At 42.1% G+C, this 23,550-nt stretch overlaps 1 protein-coding gene across 1 annotated transcript in view; it reads right to left on the reverse strand.

Annotated features, from left to right (window-relative positions):
- Positions 1–23,550, reverse strand: part of iglon5 (IgLON family member 5) — a 97,936-nt gene that overhangs the window by 3,060 nt on the left and 71,326 nt on the right. The window contains exons 2-8 of the mRNA XM_079692341.1: positions 21,747–21,825; positions 17,622–17,854; positions 15,669–15,788; positions 7,392–7,523; positions 6,987–7,107; positions 5,773–5,924; positions 1–3,642 (exon numbers count right to left, since the gene is read on the reverse strand). The exon at positions 1–3,642 is cut by the window's left edge and continues 3,060 nt beyond it. Of these exons, the coding sequence (XP_079548467.1) occupies positions 3,539–3,642; positions 5,773–5,924; positions 6,987–7,107; positions 7,392–7,523; positions 15,669–15,788; positions 17,622–17,854; positions 21,747–21,825 (941 nt within the window). The 3' untranslated portion in view covers positions 1–3,538. The remainder of the gene's footprint in view (positions 3,643–5,772; positions 5,925–6,986; positions 7,108–7,391; positions 7,524–15,668; positions 15,789–17,621; positions 17,855–21,746; positions 21,826–23,550) is intronic.

Genomic DNA, 23,550 nt, shown 5'->3' on the forward strand with positions numbered 1-23,550 from the left:
ATTAGGGGCCAAGCAAACGTCTTGTTTATATCACCGTAAACTCATTGAACCCCAGTTGGGTTATTATTTATACACTTGAAGTAGGCCAGACTGTGTTTGCGATCAAGGCTATGTTAATGCTATTCATTACATAGCGCAACCATAAATAGTGTGTGGTACACCATCCCCTGGGTGGGACCACAGTGCCCAAGTTTGGAAATGCAATATGAGCGCCTGCCTGTCTCCCTTCTCTAACTAGAGGGTTCACAGTCATCCCATCTCCCCCTGGCTCTCAGCTTTTGTTGTATTGTCAGGGTATCCTCCCACAGGCCCGTTGTGCAGGGTGTTCTCTCAACAGCATCCTCTTCTACCCTCAAATTGAGCACCCAGGGGATCTGCTGCCTCCTTGTCTACACTCTCTCCAGTCCTCCTCACCAGCGTGATTCATCTACATACACCATGACTCATGAAAACATGTTCTTTTGCTGTTTGTGTGTACAAATGCCCACATTCTGTTTGTAATCGCTCCTCAATTTCAACTCATATTGCCTGTATCACCACCATCTGTACCATTCAACCATGAACACAAAATACAATGTTTGCTTGTTTCTTTTTTTTCAAAATCCACTCATACACGAACATTGACGTGCTTTTTTCAAACCCACATGGAGAAACATGACAGAATGTTGTTTTTTTTGTCCGTTTTCATTTTGACATTTTGACATTTTGACATTTTGTTCAATTTTTTGTTCTTTTTCTTCATCAAGGACAGATTATGTACATAGAGATGTTATATGCCACCGACAGACCCAGTGGGATGCTGACATGGAACAGTATAATATTTGAGCGGAAAATCAAAGAAAAAACAAACAGCATCAATGACGATGAGATATTGAGGCTAAAAAAGTGACTGAGATACAAAAAAAAGAAGCATTGACCAAACAACCTGCTCTTGTGCTTGAAATGGAATCCATCATTATTTTTGGAGCAACAAGATGCATGCACAAACAGTGTGTTCTGTCACAGAGACAACCCGAATACATCGCAGAGGGCAAGACTTTTTTGAGTACAACATGTATTGTTTTAGATTAAGGGCCATTTAAACAGAGCTTCACAATCATTTCCGAGTACTGTACACAGTAAAAGTACATCAATAGATCTATTTGATATACCTTGTTAATGTGATTTTTTTCAGATATTACACCACAACTTTACCCATATCCGATACCTCTTGCACAGTAGAGTTAGGGGTTATTGCTGGTTTGAAACAAAATCAAACAAAACACATTCAGAAAATTGATTCAATACAGAGTAATTTCCCTTTAAGGTCACAGGGTTCAGCCGGGGGAAACTCGTCTCTCCGTGCAGGCTCGTTATGGCATATTTGCATATAGTCGCTGCATGTGAGTGGAACAGTGTTTCAGTGGAGAGTCGAGTGCCACAGTATTGAAATATGGGCTTACCTCCCACTGTTTGTGCTGTGCGGGGGCAGTGGATGGATAATTGTGCCATGGAGGGTTTGTAGTGCCCATGTCTGCATGTCACAGGTACACACTGAAGGGAGGACCGGCGCACCACGGCGAGCTTGTCCTTGAAGAGGATTCCTGTCAGTGGCAGGATTGAGCTTGATTTATGGGGGCCATCACTGGCTGGCAGAAGGGACAGGTGGAGCCCAGGCTCCTTCACTTAGCCAGCCACAGGTAATGGCTAATTACATCTTTATCTCCCTGCAGTCTGGCCAAACAAGAACCGACTTACAGTACAGCCACGACCAGAGCCTGACATGGATCCAAATCATTTATCTAGCTGGTCGGAGAGAGACAAACTATGATAAGTGGACAAATATGCAGTAGGTGTGTGTGTGGGTGATGCAGTTAACAGCATGACAAAAAAGAGTCCAATACATAAACTGTTACAAATTATAAATTACATCATCATTCACTGCTTCTGGACTTGATGAAATAATCCTTCAGACTGTTTCAAATGCGTTTTTAAAAAGCTTGTCATGGCAAAATAGAGCACATCACTTCAAAAACTTTACATGTCTTTTTTTTGTTTGTTTTTTCTTGTAGTTGTTCAATGTGTGTGATTTCTCAGAGTAAGTACAAAAATTATGTTTCCCACGCACGGCTCATTACCATCAGATTTTGTTCTTTTTTTTTCTCACATGGAATTACTATTCATAGTTATTCAAATACTTATTAACATCATCATCATCTGTACTATTATTAACACCAAAAAAGTAAAAGCAGGTAACCTTGCCGAGTAAACAGACACAGTGCAGGGAGGGAGGGAGTGAATGGAGTCACAACAGGAACATCTCTAACCGGTACATGCTATCAACAAGCGACAAAGAGGATGGAGTCGCAGCTTTGAAACAGAAGATATAGTTGTCACTTGACAGTCTCTTACTGCTTCAGAAAACTGGAGCGTAGTCGAGGCTGATGGGAGATGTCGTTCGGCGCCAGGCAACTTGAGGTCGCCGGCGTGGCCTCTGTACTGCATATATTTACACTGGGGAGGGAGACTGGGGGAGGAAGGGGGTGACACAGAGCAGGAAACACTATAGCGATGCATGGGGGGACTAGACAGAGCACGTTGAACAGAGGGGCGGGGGGTAACGGGTCTAAAAAGGTTTGGGTAGTAAGGGGGTCTACATGCGAAACCTTGGTATAAACCCCCCGAATTACATAAAGGGGAAGTTAAGACTGACACCTTCACCACCCACCCTTTTTTTAAAATACATTTGACATCATTCATAGCAGCTTCACTGCTACACAGTTAAAAGTAAAAAGCCATACGTGTGTGTGTGTGTGTGTGTGTGTGTGTGTGTGTGTGTGTGTGTGTGTGTGTGTGTGTGTGTGTGTGTGTATGTGTGTGTGTGTGTGTAGATGTGTGTGATCACAGGGTGACACTTCACATAGCCACCAACTGGAACATTTTTCAAAAGGTCACATGACCGTCAGTACCACATTATAACTATAATTTCCATAAATATATCCACCATAGTATTGAGATGTTATGTACCGTTCCCATAAGGCAAACATTGTAGGTCAGTCATTAGTCTATGTAGTATATTACATCAATGATCGTCCAGTTGTTAGATTATCTATTTTCTCATTGATCACGGACACAATAATCGTTAATATACACTCTCTATCAACATCAGCCCAGTGGTAATAATGAGGGAAAGTTCGGTAAGGAGGGGAGTACCAAGTCAGACAAATCTGCAAGGCATTCTGGGAGACAAAAAGAGAGAGACAGACTGTGTGTGAGAAAGAGAGGAAGATATGATTACAATGGTTTGACCTCGAAAATTGAATTGAGGGTGTGGGGGTGGGGGGGGGGGTGGGGGTGGGGGGGGAGCTTAATGGGGTTGTGTTTGATGCAATGATTGAATGGCTCCTGGAATAATGCATATTCTTTTTGTTCACAGTGATGGGTTCGTAATTAAAGAATTTCATTTCCTTCTTCCATCCGTAGAGGGGGAGAGAGGGAGGAAGAGGGGGAAGGGGGCTTTAAGGGACATTTAGGGACACTTCCAGGTGGAGCTCCATCTTTACACCTTCAGCAGAAGAACAGCAGAGAGGGAAAGCCAAACAGACACGCCGACACTCATCCCTGCATGTAGACCGACTCCTCGCCCCTTAATGGCCCCCGGTCCTGCACGAAAAAGTACCAAAAGAAGGGAGAATATGTGTATATGTAAAAGAACAAAGACAATTGTTAGGTGTGTAGTTGTGGTAGTAGTAGAAGCAGTAATAGTAGTATTAGTAGCATTATTATTATTATGGGTTATTATTATTCAAATAAGTGCAAGAAACTCATTCTGATACCTCGGCAAACCTTTGTAAACAAAAAACTAGGCCTGTGTATTACATCTGTGATATGGTGTAGACATTTAAAAAACATTTCCCATATTCCAATAGCTTAACACTCTACATTAGTCTCATATAGGGTTGTCAGAAAAGCAAGCAGCTGATCATGCATGCACAGTACAAGCACACAGCCATTATTAATGTTATTAGTTACACGCATTTGTCACGTCTAAATGACCACCGTGAGAGAGGTCTATTGAATTCCTTGATTTAGTTACATATTAATATCAAGTTTCAAAGCCATGACATGCTGGGGTTTACACGTTAAAGGCTTTCAGAGCTGACATTTTGACGTGTCGAACACAGGTGAAATTATTGACTTTAATAATGGCTGGGCCAGAAAGGCACAGAGCCTGCATTCATAGTAGAGGTACACAGCAGTCTTTATTAATGTGATTAGTTTCACCTATTTGTTACGTCTAAATTGACACTGGGAGAAAGGCCTATTGAATTTCTTAATTTAGTCACATGTGTATGGTTTATCTCAAATAACAAAGTGATGAGAAGCTTGAGTTAACATGTTCAGGGTTTACATTTTGACTTGTCTAACACAGGTAAAACTAATAACATTTATTATGGCTTTGATTTGATTTATTTGTGCCAGAAATCTAATCCAGTCAGCCAGAAAACACATTATGAGCACTCTGGCACTGAGACACTTGAATAAAATGCAACCCTTATTAATTTCATTAGCTACACCTGTGTCTGACAAAGTATCCGCAGTGAGAAGGGTCTATTGAGTTAAATAATTCGGTATGTTGCCATGGCGCATCTTAAATTAAAAAGCCATTAAATTCCGATAATGGCTCTCTAGAAAGCAAAACAAAAGGCAACATTATCCAAGTAAGATCTCAACAAATTGTGTGAGACGCAGAAAAATTACATAATAATTTTAGAGACAAATGTAAAAACACCTCTTCCTCTTTTGGGCCATTGGCAATCTAGTAGATTTCCAAATTGTAATGTAATAATGTACAGCAAAAATGTATACTTAGAGCTAGCCAATGGTCTCAGTAATGGGATCATTTGTTCAGGGTAATTACAATAATGTGCCAATTTTGATGTGATATAGGGCTGTTGATATGAAAGTGCTACATGAGGTACCTTTTAAAATAGTGAACCAAGAGGTACAAAAGCATGAGAAAAAAAAAGTCAGCAGAGACAATGACAGTGAGGGACAGTGTATGAATAGAATTGCCACATAAGTATCTGATTATGCTCCGTCCATGCCTGGACCATAACAGAGAGGGGTTTGTTGTGTTCTAATGATGGCAGGAGGAGATTAGGGAGGAAAGAGGAGGCAGAAGGACAGATGATGGAGAGATAGTCTGACAGAAGTGGCAGCGGTGATGGAAAAAGAGAGCAGGAAGATATATGGGTCTGACGAGGGAGTGAGTCATTGAAGGGAGACTGGCTGAGATAATGGGTAAAGGAATGAAAGAAGAAAGGGGATAGATGAAGGACTCACTTAAGATGGTAATGCTGAATGCACTAAAGGGAGGTGTGGGTGTGGAGGGGGGTAAAAGGGAAATGAAAGGGGAATCGCTCATTGGGGACGGTTAATGTGAATTGGGCTTGGAGAGAAATGACAACTTCTTGGGTAACAGGACAGATCAGAGCAAGTGTGTGTGCAAGCAGGAATGTGTACGGACGAGAGATGGAGGGTGAGAGCGGGAACAAACTAAAGAGAGAGAGGGAGACGGTAATGTAGGCAAGCAGAGCTTTAATGGGGCGGAGAATAACGAAAATGGGGAGGAAGGAGGGAGGAGACGGCTGAGAAAATGCTGTGCAGAGTAAAAACGAGACAGGGCGCAGAGGGAAAAACAGTGTGTCATTGCATATGTACTGTTTTGTGGGAGTATGTCACATGTGATAAATGTGAGCGTTTTAATGTTATTGCTATTTGAAAACTTACGAAAAAGCAGCATGCTGGCGTTGGAGGCCCCAAGACGGTTCGAGGCAAAGCAGGTGTAGTTGCCAAAGTGTTTCTCTGTCACATTGGTGAACAGCAACAGCGAGCGCGTCTTCTCGTTTTTGATCCTCAAGGTGTTGTCACTCTCTAGCGGCCTGGGTGGTAGAGGTGGGGGAGCAGAAGCAAAGGAAGGGGGAAAAAAGAGTGTGTCAGAAAAAGGGAAATAACATAAAAAGTCACACCGAGTGACTCAGCCCGCATAAGAGGCTTTTTCTACATCTCTCCAGAGCGACCCTGCCACACACACAGTCCCCCTCCACACTCTAGCTCTGCCTCACCTTGTACTCATAGTGAAATCTCACATCCATAAATAACAGAGCCCTCCTGCAGGGGCCCATTTTACTCTATTAACAGCTCTCTCTGGCTGACAAAGGCTTGTCTAAGTACTTTTGCATCTTACCTTGGCTGATGCCAAATCATCCTCACTCTTCCTACGCTCTCTGGGACCTTTTATAAACTCGGATGGAGAGATTATGTGTGGGTGATAGAGAGCAAATAGTTTTCCAACCAGCTAATATTTCTTCAGTGATGGCAAAAACCATGCATGATTATCTCCGACCTATACAAATGTCAGAGGTTGGGTAAAAGGACAGCAGCCATGGTAGGATGTCTGAAGGGAAAAAATAAGTTTAGCAAAGATTTGATGTTGCGGCTAAGTTTAATGAGTTTCCGCCGGTTAAATCTCTGTTCTGTTCCCTCCTTTTCTCTCTTATCACTGAACTCACAGTTTAACAGTTCTCATTAACATATTTTCTTTTGTTTTGGCAGGCAACTGATTGGTGCAACACAATGATTTGATTGAGGCTCATAAAAGCTACATATTAACCAGACACACTGTTACTCCTGTGCTGCTGCACTGATACATTGTCCAATCAACGTCACAAAAACATAAAGGTTAATGACAACACGGATGTGATCAGCTTTTTTGACATTTAAAATGAGTATTCAAAGAGTGAAGTAGGGCAAAACTAGTCTTCTTAACTTACAGCCCCCACACTGTGTCTGAGCAGATCATCATTTCAGAAGATAAGTTTGAAACATCAAAACTAAAATTGAAGGCTGGCATTGGATGGATTTTGGACTCTGTGGAGACTTCATTTTGTGTGTACAGCTCACCTTGGTAAGGACCATAGACCATGGAGAGAAAATTGTCTCACCTGTGGTCGTCTCTGTACCACTCGAAGGCGGCTGGTGGGACTGCCATGGCTTCGCAGCGCAAGATGGTCGTTTTACCCAAATGGACTGGTATGTTTTTCATGTCTGTGATCATGGGAGGGTCTGGCAGGAAACGCGAGGCAGAAAACAATGGAGAAACAGAAGGAGGGAGGCAGCAATTAGTATACATCTGCCTTCACCGGGAAGTCAAGTCGGGCCAGCACAGAGTTGCAAACAAGGTTGATAATCCCCCGGTGAGAGCAACATTAAGATGTATAAGCTCATACATAATAATGAAACTAACATATTAACATTATGACTACATCATTGTGCTATTACACAGCAGGTCCAGTTTGACTTGAATTATCACCACTGGGATGCTGGGAGGCGCAGAGAGGGATACTTACAGTTTACCGTGACCTTGACCTTGCGCTGATCAGGTGGAGACACTCCATTGTTGGTGATGCATTCGTAGTCCTCGGCCTGCTCCCTCTTGATCTCTGTGATGTCCAGGAACTCCCCGTCACTCACCAGCCCATCTATGCACATAAGGCAGATGTCAAGGGGTTAGTATATATCAAATGCAAGGTGATTCCGGGTACTGATTTAGGGTTGACCACTTGAGATACTGCGGTGGGGGGGACTGGCAAAACTATAGCTCAGATGGTTTTAAGACCATGGGGGAGGCACCAATACATATCAGATAACAATATCATCTAGATCAGGGGTGTCAAACTCAAATACACAGTGGGCCAAAATAAGAAAATGGATACTAGTCGAGGGCCGGACTGGTTCAATGTTTTTTGCAAAACGTATTGAAATGAACTTATTGCACATATTAAACCTGGAACTAACAAAGCTTAAATGATTGCCTATAAAAACAACATTAATCATTAAATAATCAGTTGCATTCATTTCTTATGGCTCTATCTGCAGAGTAATTTCTTATGATTACATTTTTCCACAGGCCAACAACAGCTTCAAAAAACTATTCCCCTCAAAGAAAAAAACAAACATGCCCTGTTGTCGCAAGAAAAAAAAGTGCAGAAGGAAACATCCATTGAAACTCAGCTTGCTGCTCTGTGATGCTAGTTCAAGCCAGATACTTGGCATCTCATCTTGGGGGCAAGGTCATCAATGTTTGGGGTCAGGCTCGGAGCTGAGGAAACCCTCAGGATTGAGTGAAGGTGTGGGTGCAATATACCGGCCAGATCTAATAGAAAATTTGAAATTATCCTGCTGGCCAAAATTAAATCCACGAAGGGCCTGATTTGGCCCCCGGGCCTTGAGTTTGACACATGTGGAACTTTAGGTGTTCATCCCTTTAAAGCGGCAGCTGGTAAAGGTGGGGATAGTTTTAGCAACCTCATAAACTGCTGAATAGTAAACCTATAATATTCCATAAGTATTTATTAGTTTATGTATATGTTGTGTTAATAAACTGAATCTTCAAACTAACCTGTTACGTTAGCTACGTAATTGAAGTAGAATAAAATAGTAATTGAAGTAGAATAAAATCGAAGTAGAATAAAATAGCATCAATTCAAACTACTTAAGTAAAGTAGAATCAGTCAAAATCAGGCAAATGTTCTTAGTTATCTCTTCTCACTTATTCTGCACACACACTTTTATCTGATGTGTGTGTTTCCTGTGTGCTCGTGAGTTTGCATTATTTACTTATACTTTGTGAAATTGCGTGACGACTGGCCGGATGTGCATTGAGAACTTAATCAGATTTGGTGCTGTTCTTCATTTTCAGCACACGATTCAGGCATACAAATATATTTTTATTTCCAAGATGTATAGCAACACAGCATGAGAGATACACACTTGAACAGGAACACAATTAAACACATGAATTCAAGTACATTTGAACAACAATCCGCAAACATTTGGACACAAAAGACACATTTCAGAAGGACCAGAAGAATAAAAGTAGTTCATAATAATTCCTTTGGAGTTGTCAAAAATATTACAAAGCTCTATGACAGGGGTGTCAAACTCAAATACACAGTGGGCCAAAATAAAGAAATGGGTACTAGTCGAGGGCCGGACTGGTTCAATGTTTATTGCAAAACTAACTGCAGCTTTTCCGGAGTCATTTCTTATGAATACATCTTTCCACAGGCCAACAACAGCTTCAAAAAAACTATTTCCCTCAAAGAACAAACAAACATACCCTGTTGTCGTAAGAGAAAAAGTGCAGAAGGAAACATCCATTGAAACTCAGCTTGCTGCTCTGTGATGCTAGTTCAAGCCAGATACTTGGCATCTCATCTTGGGGGCAAGTTCATCAATGTTTGGGGTCAGGCTCGGAGCTGAGGAAACCCTCAGGATTGAGTGAAGGTGTGGGTGCAATATACCGGCCAGATCTAATAGAACATTTGAAATTATCCTGCGGGCCGAAATTAAATCCACGAAGGGCCTGATTTGGCCCCCGGGCCTTGAGTTTGACACATGTGGAACTTTAGGTGTTCATCCCTTTAAAGCGGCAGCTGGTAAAGGTGGGGATGGTTTTAGCAACCTCATAAACTGCTGAATAGTAAACCTATAATATTCCATAAGTATTTATTAGTTTATGTATATGTTGTGTTAATAAACTGAATCTTCAAACTAACCTGTTACGTTAGCTATGTAATTGAAGTAGAATAAAATAGTAATTGAAGTAGAATACAATCGAAGTAGAATAAAATAGCATCAATTCAAACTACTTAAGTAAAGTAGAATCAGTCAAAATCAGGCAAATGTTCTTAGTTATCTCTTCTCACTTATTCTGGACACACACTTTTATCTGATGTGTGTGTTTCCTGTGTGCTTGTGAGTTTGCATTATTTACTTATACTTTGTGAAATTGCGTGACGACTGGCCGGATGTGCATTGAGAACTTAATCAGATTTGGTGTTGCTCTTCATTTTCAGCACACGATTCAGGCATACAAATATATTTTTATTTCCAAGATGTATAGCAACACAGCATGAGAGATACACACTTGAACAGGAACACAATTAAACACATTAATTCAAGTACATTTGAACAACAATCCACAAACATTTGGACACAAAAGACACATTTCAGAAAGACCAGAAGAATAAAAGTAGTTCATAATAATCCCTTTGGAGTTGTCAAAAATATTACAAAGCTCTATGACAGGGGTGTCAAACTCAAATACACAGTGGGCCAAAATAAAGAAATGGGTACTAGTCGAGGGCCGGACTGGTTCAATGTTTATTGCAAAACTACCTGCAGCTTTTCCGGAGTCATTTCTTATGAATAAATCTTTCCACAGGCCAACAACAGCTTCAGAAAAAAGATTTCCCTCAAAGAGAAAACCAAACATGCCCTGTTGTCGTGAGAGAAAAAGTGAAGAAGGAAACATCCATTGAAGCTCAGCTTGCTGCTCTGATGCTAGTTCAAGCCAGATACTTGGCATCTCATCTTGGGGGCAAGGTCATCTATGTTTGGGCTCAGGCTCTGAGCGGAGGAAACCCTCAGGGTTGAGTGAAGGTGTGCGTGCAATATAGCGGAGGGCCAGATCTAATAGTGATTAAAAATTATCCTACGGGCCGAAATTAAATCCACCAAGGGCCTGATTTGGCCCCCGGGCCTTGAGTTTGACACATGTGATCTAGATGTACATTTTCCAATATTGACATACTGTATATGTGATATGCTGGAAATCGATATCCTGATATACATTAGCAAATGATGTATCTAAAATATAAAAATCCATGTTTGACCTCATGAACTGAATAATGTATTCTCACTTTGTTAACTTGTAATTACAATGGGTTGATTGGAATCATTATTCATCATTTGGACCACCCAAACAACAACATGAAATTAATAAAAAACATATTTGTGTCATGATCCTTAAGAGCCTCAAGCTACATTGTTCATTAAAGTAATGGGCCAGCTGGTGAATTGTTGTGTAGATAAACATTTTGTAAGTAAATATGATATGACAGAACTGACACAGTTTTCTTGTATAGTGTCAGGGGAGATTGTAAGTATTTCTTCCAGGCAGTAGACACAACAGGGATGACCCGTTCACTACATTACGTATTGAGAAGAATATTTGGCTGTTATTTGATGTTGACAAAATCCCAGGTGCCCCAAAACCAAATTAGTCAGTCTAGCATTTTCAGTTATTTTTTTTCCTCGGGGCGTCAAACAGCCTCAACATCTCTTCAGAGGGGAGAGTCAAAGAGACAGGATACAAGTTATTGCTCCTTCATGTGAGGGAATTGATGTTGGGGGTGTTATTGAATCGGCGGCAGCAGCAGCAGCAGAGAGAAGAGGAATGAGAGTGAGGGTGCACCTCCCCTACTCCCTGCAAGCCAGCTGTCTCAGAGCCCCCGAAACCATTAGGTCTTCTTTTTTTTCTCCCCTTTACCCCATTAAAGAAGTCAGACTGTGGAACACGACATAATACATAATCTCACTACTAACAAGGAGATCCAGCTCTTAAATTGCGGCTCACTTTCCCCTTTCAAAGCCCACTAAACATACACACAACCACCGTCAGTCAGTGGACCTTTACTTCCCCTAACAAACACAAAAAAATTCCCTGAGCACGTTTGTGAGCAACACCGACGCAAACACACACAAAAAAGACGCTAAACGCCATGATTATTCCTGTCAGAGATTAGCGCGGCGGTTCTAATTGGAGATTATACTGGAGGATTATTAGTGTGGCTACTGAGCTGGAAACGAGTAGTTGCAGCTGCTGCGGCAGCGGCTGAGCAGCGAGCGTCAACGTCTGCTCCTGCCACCGGAGAAAGTGCAGGGCACTGGGCGATGAGGTGGGGTGGGTGCAATGTTATTCATTCATTCCATTAGTTTAATAAATATATAGCTCTCGTGCGACGTCTCTGTCAAGTAAGCAGAGCAGCCAATTTCGCCAGAGGGGGGGAGCTGAGGCGGTATGCAGGGGGGAAAAGTGGAGAAATAGATCGAATCAGACAACTAGCACTGGAGAACACACAGGCCTGTTACAGATGACTTCCAAGAAATAAAAACCAGGAAAAAAATGAGAGCAATCGAGCGCTAGAGAGCGCATTACAGATACACAGAGAGTGGTAATTTGCAAGAGATGTCGAGCAAGACAGTCAGACAGATACACAGATATAAAGATAGAGGAGAAAAACAGCAACATGAAGAGGGAAACAGAGAGATGTCAGCTGGGTTTTGATGTGGATGGTTCCTTCATGGACTTGTAATCCTCATGTGTGATGTAATATGACAGCAGCTCTCTCTCTCTCTCTCTCTCTCTCTCTTTCCCTCCCTCCCTCTCCATCCCCATGGCACACCTTTTCTCCACTTTGGTGGGAGATCATATCTGACTGGAGTCGGCCTCTAGCACCCTTACAATGGTCTGTAAAATACATCTCCATCAACCACTTATGGCTTTTGAAGTAGCCTGACTCCTGACCACCAGAGATAGCTGGATTGCACCTGAGAAGAGAGGGGGGCGACATGAATGAGAGGAAGGGAAAAAAGGATCATGGGTTCAGCCCTGCCCTACAGTGACACCGTGCTCTATTTCCACAGCAGCACTTTGAGCCTCAATAGATCATCAGTGCACTTGATTTCTCGGCTCCTCTTATCCATTTCCATTACATAAACTACCATCCAGACAGAGAGGTCTGTTGGGTTGAAACAGAGATGGATGGGTGTCCTTAGAGTCTGTAAAATCTGTCCTTCAGACGAGGAAAATGCTGAAATGGTGGGTTACTTGAGCTAAATGAAGCAGGATGTAAACCAGAAAAGCCACCTGCTAAAATGAAGTCCATAGCTTTCAGTTTTCTCAGACGGGTTATCTTACATTTTTTAAACAATTACATTTGTTTTGTTTTTATTAATGCCTGACCAAGAAGGAATTTACCGGTAGACGAATGATTGCCGACGTCTTCTCCTCTCCAAAACAAAAACATTGACTGAAGCTGCTTCATGTTATACATTTGTGTTTTTCTTTGATAACTGAAGCAAGGAAGCAAAATATACTTTTCTGGCTTTCTAAACACACATTTGTCTTGTGCTCACAAATTGACCAAAATATGAGAGCAATGTAATTAAACTGAGGCCTCAAATGGCTAACTAATTAGAATAGACAGCATTACATTTAAAAAAAGAGCACAAGAATATTTTGTGGTGAATCTTTTTTTTCTTCTTTTTCAAATGTCAGCAGGAGTGGATAAATAAACTTGCGAGAACTTTCTGGCGACGCTTTCCTACCATTTCCAATCTTCAGATTTCCACACTCAAGCTGCGCACCTGCAATGCATTCTCTCATCACGCCACACCTGTCCCTCATCCAGTCCATTTAGTATATAAAACCACACACACACTGATTTTTTAATCATCTCTATTTTGGATTTGTTTGGCTCTGCTGACTGCTTAGCTTTTGCCAAACTCTACCTTCCTTTTTCAATCCTACTTTTGTCGATGATTCAAGCTTGTGGATGCGCACAAACACCCACATCCTTTAACAGCCTATAAACTCATTGTCAAAGGCATATACTTCTTTATGCTTATCATAATCAAGTTGTTAGTGAAAGTGCATTCCTCCTACTCGTCTCACCACCACAAACATCCATCCATCCATCCATGCTAAGCTTGTGTGCCCATGTGTTTTAACAGATGGGACATCAAATGATGGGGCCCGTATTCACTGGTGCATTTAACTAAATAAGAGGGAATGGGTGCAACAGATAGTATCTGATCTGTTAAAATGAGGAAGAAGGCAGTGCCTGCAGACCTCAGTGCAGAGAAGTGAAACTATCTGTATATGACTCTGGTAACTGTGGACAAGTTGCAAAGGGTTTAAAAGCTCTAATAAGTTCTCTGTCTCGCCTCAAATGGGTTGCTCTTCCTCTTAACTCACCACCACCAGATTCTCCACCCAAACTCAACATACACTGTTCTACTCACCCCCCCCCCCCCCCCCCCCCCCCCACCCCCCCTCGCTGCAGCTTCTCTATGCAGTCTCTGAGTAATGGGGACAGATGGCTGGCAGCTTCTTGCTGTTTCTTTGGGCTAGTTCTCCCCCTCTTTCTCCTCCGCCCCTGGTCTCCTGCAACTGATGGCTTGGTTGCACAGACTCTCACAGAATAGCAATGCATCCCCTATCTCTTTCCCTGCAAGCTGTGGGGCTATTATGGGAGAGAGGGAGGAGACGGGAGAGGCGGTTTGAGATGGTGGGGGTGGCTTGAGAGGGAAGATTACTGCTGACAGAGGAGAAATGCTGTAGATGAGAACAGCCGCGCAGAGTTTGTGATGTAAGGTTGTGGGTGTGCTGCAGGTGTGTGCTTGTGCATGCTTTACTTCATGTATTTGTGGGTGTCAGTGACCACTACGGGCTTGTCCCTGCCTAAGGTACTGTGTAGGTTCACAAACACTGTACTGTGCAGAGAAGGACATTGCACACACAGCAGGCTATCTCAGGGACAGACCAGGGATAGCGGAGGAGGAATAGACCTCTGAGCAAGCCCAAAGTTATCAGTAAGTACAGCAGTACAGTATAGGTTGCGCATTTATTCGCCCAACAATAATCACAGCTTGTTGACAAGATGTTCACATTGACCTATTTATTATTGCTGTCTCGGAGCTGCATTTGATCTGTGCTTCTGCCGCTGTAGTCAAGCTGCAACTCAGGCAATACTGTTGTGAGGTAGAAATGCTTCAACCGTGACTTTTGTGACATCGAAGCAACATCCTCCTTACAAAGTGTTCATTATTTGATTTTCAGAACACGGAAAAGTCTTAAATAACCCTTGTTTTGTTATAAATCTCTCATCTGCCTTGTTCAAAAGTTCAATCTAAGATATTTTGGACTTTCCTCCACACACACATGGCCATATTTAACAGAGCAAATACGGTTTAGTTCATATTTCAGCAAAGAGGTCATGGAGCTCATGCAATATGCAATGTATTCCTGTTTATTTAAACCAAACTGAATAGCAAACATTGAATTGTAAAAACCTCCAAAGTCTAAAGAGACGAGCAAGTAAAACACACTCAGGAATATTGAGTCATGGATTAATGTTATATTCAGTACATGGAAAATGTCTTTATGTGCCAAACAGTTCACACAGCACTGCCATTACATTTAATAACAACATGTCATCTCTACGGGCACTGTAATGCTTATTTTCCCGACTTTGGACGTAAGTGGTGACAAAGAAGGGAACAAATATAAAATAAATGCTGTGCTGATCAAATCAAATGGATTTGACTTCATCCGTCAGCCTGACAACTCTCAACTCATTATGATTCCCCAAAATGATGGAAGCTAAAAATAGATGATTTAATACAAAAAGGGGCTGTTAGCGTAGGTTGGCTTCATGATGCCAGTTGACAGGGTGGATGAAGACAGATGCTGATGATTACAGGTGGCGCGGTGGGGATAATTAGGTATAATGTGTGGTTGTTTGGGACAAAACATTGGGACATTGGGAAAATGTGGAGAGTATAAATTTAGGATCAGGACAGACTAAACAGCTGGGTTTAAGAGTTATGGCACAGGTATGTGGGATAAAGATGTGGATATGAGCTGAATGCTGATAAGCCTAAGAACTAAGGCAGACCCGGGGTAGGGATGAATGTGGAGGCATGGAGATAAAGGTGAAGCTGTAAACAAGAGATCTCTGGATGTGAAGACAAGCAAACAGGAAGGGGTAGCTTACATTTCTGGTCTTTCCAGGTGACGGTGGGCTCAGGCCGACCCACCGCCAGACAGAAGAGGTTTACATTCTCCCCCTCGTTCACAGACACGTTTTTCGAGATGTTGACGATTCTGGCGGGCACTGAAAAACAAGATCATGCTATTAAAATATGACCTCAAAATCCCCTCTCATTTCATACATTATTGATGAGATATGCCCTCACAGCCTATTAAGGTGTTTAAAGTATAATGCAAATCCCTGCACCTAAGACAGAGAGGCAATCAGTTGATTAATGATCTGTGCCTGAGTGCTTACTGAACTGTGCAACAATATGCTTGTCCGTCTACTTAGGATGCACTGCATTGTAATTTGCCGCAAAGGGCAATACAATCTCCTTCTCCTGACATCTAATCAGATCTGATCTTTAAAGAAAAAAAAGAAAATGTGTAGAACTGATAGTGTGAATTTTTACTTTGAAGTCGAATGACCACTTTGCCCCAAACCCACAAAGTGTTGGAGTGCTATGCATGTAGTTAGTTTGATAACAAGATGGCTCTTGAATTTAAATGGCCCATTATCATTTATTTTAATGAGCTTGGCCCTGAGATTGCTTTTTGTTTTGCAAGGCATCTACCGAGGATCCTATTTTTCTTTATCTTACTAGAGTTGAATACTTGCAGCGATAAAGCACAGACTGGAGTGGCGCTGAAGCTGCTCCTGCTTGATGCACTGACTTCAGGGTGTAATTATTTTGTGAGATACCAAGCTAGGGCTGGAACTGCAGGCGATTTGGAATTAGGTATATGGTCATCTGTGCCAAGCTTTGCACCCTGCAGACATGACTGTTTGTTTGGATGCAGTGCAATGTGAAAACTCTGTTAGTAAGCAGCTGACATTGTTTCCGCCACCTGTAAGCTGTGAGCCGGCTCTTGTGTTTTCATTCCAACAGAACACAGCCTAATACTGTATATCCAGTTAAAAGTTTGATTCTCCTGGTGATGTATTCGTGCAATTTGCCCAACACACAGTCAAAAATATGCATGCAAATTGACACATGCAGGAGGAAAAGGTCTGAGATCCATCCTCTGGGCAGGTCTGCGCCCATACATCATGTCACTCAGGATCAGCCAGACTCTCACTCACTTAGCTGCTGACTTGATGACTGAGCCTCAGTCGCGGTCCTGAATTGGCAGTTATTTAGTCAGGCAGTTGGACAGCCCCCCTGTGTATCTCATCTCCATCACACACATCCTCATCCATCTGCATATCTTTCTGTTTATACAGACAAGTAACCCTAACTGGCTACATGGAAATAATGGGAATGTGATTTGTCACCTGTACTAGACTGGCTGTGCTGTAGCCAGTGGCGGTTTGAGACCACTTTTACTGGGACCAGTTATTTGAGGAGAGGGGCACATTTATTGCGGTACAAATTAAACATTTTTTGTTCAGTTTAAAGTCATTTTGCCCCAAAAGATCACATTACAGAATTTGTGTCAACCATTTTTTAAATGTAATTACAATTTGTTGGCCCCCCTTAGAACCGCTAATGGCTGTAGCCTCACAAGCATTGGCTTTCAGACTGAATCATATACTATGCCGTTTGATATAACCATAAATACCAACCTTAGATACTCAAACATCATAAAAGCAGTAACTACTAAGTTTCCTATCATACATTTAGACATGATTTACCAGAAAGGGAACTTTGAAATGTAACCATAGGAAATCTTAATTGCTTCCCCTGAAGTCAAACCTCAATCATATCCAATAGACAGCACTGCTCATATGAATTACCAATTAAGCCATTCAGCTTTTGTCAAAGGCTGCTTACACTAACATTGGTGCACACATATATTATTTAGCAGTTGCCTTGGCAATCAAATCTGCAGGCTCTGGATCGTTTTTGGAAAGGAGCCAGCAGTTGGATACATTTATTGCAGATTCCTGTTTGGTTTCCACTCAGCTGCTCACCTTGGACGATGAGGTAGACATGGGCGATGCGGGGCTTGTTGTTGGCCTGGAAGGTGCATGTGTAAGGCCCCTCGTCGGATATTTGCACGTTGTCGATGTGGATGGAGAAGTCACTGTTGTTGCTATTGGCCAACGTCACACGCTTGTCCAGTGACCACTTGTCTGTCCCCGTGAACAGGATGTTGGAGCGGTTCAGCCAGGCCTTGTGGGTCACCTCCTCGTCGATCCGACATCTGTGAGGGGACAGGAAGCAATTAACAGGTGAGAGGCCTGCATTACATTATGTGTAGGTTGACCCTAAACAGTGCTTAGATTTTTTCTCATTACATTTATAATAAGTAAACACAAACAAATGAGTGATTTATCAAATTAAAACATCTAATTAGTTATACTATTGCAGCCACCATAAAGATTTTAAAGCTTCTCAGAAAAGATAACTCATGATACAGAAGTGAGATTATCATGTTGCTGTTGAACATGTTGTTTTAAAATATCCTATAGGGGTTCAATTATGTGCAAATACAGTCACTGCAAAGGTCATAATATATGATTCACGTCTTTTTCAACTAATTATACCACTCATGGACCCCTCATGCCCAGTGCTGTATCCAAGCATTTGCATCTGTTATGTCTCTAGAGTAGACTAATAATGTTTTCTGGTTTTTCCTCCATTTCTCTGCAGCCAGTTGCTAATGAATATCCATCACTCCTGTTACACAGATGGAGAAAAATGGGTCATATTATAAAAAAAGGTGGTTGAGATCAGTTTTACAAAAGTACAGCTTGCAAGCAACGCATTGAAATGGTTGTCCATTATTCTTTTAACAGCTGGGTTACTTTGTCTGTAACATTGTCTGTTTGCCGATGGATGCAGTCCAAGGTACATTCAAGTCCAGAGGTTTGTCCACTGGCCATTAGCCTTAAAGTGGCTGTAAAATGTAATTAGATTAAATGGCAATACATAGAAACATTAGTGGAAATAATGAAAGAGGGAATTATGATGTTGGTGATAAAAGTGTATTAATTCACTTTTGTTCTAAAAGATTATGGCTATTTCCAAACCACAGTCCACAGGTGTGACTTCAGTTCTTGCCTCGGCCACTAGATGTCCTTACCCAGCCTCAACTGGCTGCGAGGAAATGCCTCTGTAGTCCTCATGTTTAATTGATAAGACCCAGATAAATATCACGGTTGAGGTAGATCTTAGATCACATGCCAAGTCACTGACACCACAATGCATAACAGCCACAGTGCAGCAAAGCATGGAAGTCCTTTACAAATAGGCTACAAGGCACTGGGCTGACGTTCAGGTGCACACATGACCTGAGGGCAGACCACTTCTAACAGGTTTTGAAATATTGGAAATAAAAAGGGAATATTATTTGATTAAAATTCAGTTTGTTTCCGGTGGGTTTAAATAAAGAGACGAGACAGTAAGAAAACCCACCATTAAAAATCATTATCTGTGGACCGTCTATTATCTATTTTTAAAATTAATCACTTCTGCACTGATGATGTTGCTATATGACTGCAGGCCAAGAGGAAATGAGCACCATAATAACATCAAATGTCTTAATGGCCCGCATCAAAGCCAACACAACAGCATTGTTTCAAGCACAGCGCAATATTTTTCCAATTTGGGCAGAAGTGATTTTACATAAAAATAGTTTATTTATATATATATTTTTTCAAATCTTTGAGTGTTTTTACTTGAGAGGTACTGTATAATGTTAAATCAAAATGAAATGAGATTCAACACACATTCAGAAAATAATAATCATTTGGTGGAACTGGTGTAGAAAACCCAGTAGTGGCATATGTTTAGTTTTACAGTAAAAGGGGGAGGTTTATAGTGACTTGTCTCATGCTTTAATGTTCAAAAAGGTATTTATTTTTCTTTGTGCTACAGCAACTCTTTTCACACTCTGTGGCCGTTTTCTCAATGTCGAGTAAACCTGATGCAGAGCCACTATTTCAAGTATACTACGTCATGGAGTGGCGCCGAAGGACTGTTTAAGTCCCAATCCCAAACCACTCCCTCGACCCTACCCCTCCGTGACGGAGTGAACTCCGTCTGTAGCCACACTCGCAGCTCAACGAGGCTCCCTCCTGTCAGATGGAGGGAGTAAATACAGCAGCAAGCTTTGGGTCAAACTCCCCTCTCTCCGGCAGAAACAGGAAATGCCTGTATGTAACAACGGTTTCAAATTGGCATCTCTTAAGACAAAAAATGTACATTAATAACTAAAATAAAACTCCAAACATCTTTCATTGTGTTTTTTGTAAAGCTCTTTTAGTTTTAAACCTGATGTTTATAAGATTCTTAGTTTTTGCAACAGTCTGTAAATATACACAACTTTATAATAAAATGCAGACATTTACCTTTTTCTAGACTAAACACAGGTATGATCCTAAGTTAAAACATATGAGGTTATCATGAGGTTGTTAACATCGCAGTTTATCAGTGGATGTTTGCTGGAACTACTTGTAAACAGCGTGTTTCCTGAAGGACACACACAGCGTTGAGACCGGTCAGGTAGAGACCTTGGCCGTTTCTCAATCGCGAGGAAACTGGCTTCCAAGCCAATATTTCAAGGATACTACGTCATCGAGTGCCGCCGAAGGACTGTTCCAATCTCCAGCATACTTGGAATTCCACCGAGGCTTGGTTTGGGGGTAATTTCGAGGCTGCATATGGGTAGACTTCGCGTCCTTCAAATCCCCACAATGCTTTGTGCACGGACCAGTTTCCCCAAATCTGTGGCTTAAAAAAAAATGTAAGGCGGGTCCTCTCATATGACGCACACCTGCACACTTGCTAGCCTGTTCCACTCTTCGTTTTCCGAATGCCAGGAAGTATTCTTGCCTAGCTTCTGAAGGAAGTGACTCGGAAGACAGGTGCTACCAAGCAAGCATCCTCGTGATTGAGAAACGGCCTCGCTGTTTGAGGGCTTGATAGCCCACTCCCCCTCCCCACCGCTCCACACTCGTTGGTTTGGAACAGCCCTCAATATGGCGGACCCTCCAATGCGCAAACGGAGGGGTAGGGTGTAGGGGGCGGTTTGGGAATGGGCCTTAATGCATGTTAAATGCCCGACATTCGGCGCCACTCGATGACGTAGTATACTTGAAATAGTAGCTCTGCAGCAGGTATACTGGACATTGAAAAACGGCCTGTCCAGAAACCAGAGCCCAGTCTGCTCTGATTGGTTAGCTGCTTGGCTCTGTTGTGATTGGTCAACCGAAGAGATGTCCTACCCCTTATCAAATCAATTTGTCAAAAGTCATGGGAGATGGCGACCCTGTCTACAGCCAGAAACAAGGTAAAAAATGCCATTAATGTAACATTAATGCACAGCTCTCCTTATACTTAACTGTAAATTAATTTAAGGTGATTTTAGCACCCAGTGTGAAAACACCCAAGTACATTTTATAGATTTAACATCTCCACAGGATCGATAAAACAGCCTCAGGCTTCACGTCTTGATGACATTATAGATCAGCGTCCTGGTCCTTTGATTTCCAACATGGTGAGAGACATGTTGATGTTAACAATTATTGACAGATGTGTGCATGGCTTCCTAATAACACATTTGATTTAAGTGAAAGGCCCACTCCTCTTTCAAGAGAAAAATGTGACTAAAAGAGGAATTTATTCCGAAATCTGAATAGGTGTAGGCTTAAAGGGGATGAAAGTAATGTTGACTTGTAGTTGACTTTTTGAGCTGCTGAATGTACTTCCATGCCAGGTCACATCCAGAGGAAGGGGGAAAGCAAGTAAGCTGTTTTTCCGCTTGGTTGGTAGCCGGGGACAGCTGTGATTTCTACTTTCTACACTCACAGTTAGGCATGTGAGGTTGGATGCAGATGAGCTCTACCCCCTGTACTGACCTGTGCAATAATATGTTCACATTTAAATAAAAGTTGATTGCAGACAGACAGGATGACTCCAGCAAAAAGTAAAAAGTTATACAATTGTATTTGCAAGGATATCAAAAAAGAGGAAAAGTATGGCACAATGTGGGATGCTTAATAGTAATTAACAGGTGGCATGACAGGTGGGTGGAAAACACCAACATGTTTATTTAGGCAATTAGTAGGTGCAGGTGTGGGATTAGGAGTTACCTCAAAGTGACGTTTTCTCCTTCCAACACTGTAATGTTGTCCGGCAGGTGTCCGAATTCTGCTCCGTGCACACTGGACGCTGCCAAGAAAAAAAGAGAAAAGACACCAATGAGCTTCAAATGACGGTAACAGGCGCTGGTGTTCATCAATCTCAGGTCAGGTGCTTGAGAATCGACTGCCTAACCAAATGACGTTGGGCGGAGATGTGCTCTGCATCCTGCTTTCTGAAGGGAAAGTAATAAATATACTAAACAAAAGAGTCACAACGTCTGCACTGACCCCCGTTCTTGAATAATGATTTGGTTTTACCCTGCATTCTGGTGGGACGCACGTTCATTGAACAGCACTGATAATGAGCCAAGGGAAGAGGATTCACGCGGAGCTGCCGGAGCGTGAAATGAAGGGACAGCAACGGTAACAGAAGGGATGCTCATCCTGCCTACCAACACACACACACACACACACACACACACACACACACACACACACACACACACACACACACACACACACACACACACACACACACACACACACACACACACACACACACACACACACACACACACACACACACACACACACACACACACACACACACACACACACACACACACACACACACACACACACACAGGGAACAGAGACACATGCTTACCGAAGCACAAACACACACAAGAACATACACACATACTGATGGCCATTAGTTGAAGAGGAAAAACGAACTTGGCATCTTTGAGATGTGTTTCGGCACTCAGGTGAGAAAAACACTTTAAAGCAGTTTGAAGTCTTTTTGTGAACTTGCTTGGGTAAAAAACAAAGATAACCAAAGACCTTATATGCTGGCAGAGAAAGTGCCTACTGAGGCAGGCCGCTCTCTAATAAGACACCTGGCTATACCCGTCTAAACTCTGCTAAATCACAGAATGACACGTAGTACCTCAGCTTGTGTCTTCCCTCCATCTCCAACAATCTCTTTCTCCCTCTCCCAGTAAAATGACCTCAATATCTCCAATAAGCTTTTACCGTGGTGTAGCCTTGAGGTTTAATAAATGGTGACTTTATGAAATGAAGCCGGCGCAGTGAGGAGCTTAGAAGCACCTCAAGGTTTGTTAAATAGCCGCACAAAGTCAAAAACATGTTAAGCATGCCGAGTGGGAACCCTCTAAGCAATGAGACCCAAAATGACGGCAATGCAGCACTAGAGGAAATGTGGGTTTTGAATTAAAAGTGGGTCTTTGTGGAATCATGGTTTGATTACAAAGAATAATTAGAGAGGCTTCAGAATAATAATGTGCTTCATGGATTTCTAATCAAAAGGTTTTCAAACTGCATAACAGAAAGTCCGGAGAAGTGCCAACTAGATTAAATAATAATTAATCATCTCAAAATAAAGACTAATTATGCCTCTTTTTCTGCGTGTTGTTGTGAATGTAGTGGGGTTTGGCTATAGTGTGCGTGGCTATGGCGCAGTCAATATGGGCTACATGCATGCTTGTGTATTCATATATTCATGTGCGTATGATTGTGTGTGTGCACCATTGCATGTGTTGCGCATGGTTGGATATAAGCAGTTACAGTACCTAGCCTTCTGTTGCCTATTTGTGTGTGAATGCGTGCGTTTGTTTACTGACATACCGATGGAGAAGAAGAAAGGAGGACAAACTAATGATGCCTCTAAAGAAAACTGGCCCTGAAAATCTTCAGCTAAAAGCTATAATCGCATTAATGGGTGCTGCTGCTGCCACTGCTGCTGTGCTATCTAGGGCGGCCAAGGATCCCAGAACTGGCTCCAATATTCTCT

The sequence above is a fragment of the Notothenia rossii genome (genome assembly GCF_949606895.1).
Source record: "Notothenia rossii genome assembly, chromosome: 7".
In the NCBI taxonomy this organism is placed as follows: Eukaryota; Metazoa; Chordata; class Actinopteri; order Perciformes; family Nototheniidae; genus Notothenia; species Notothenia rossii.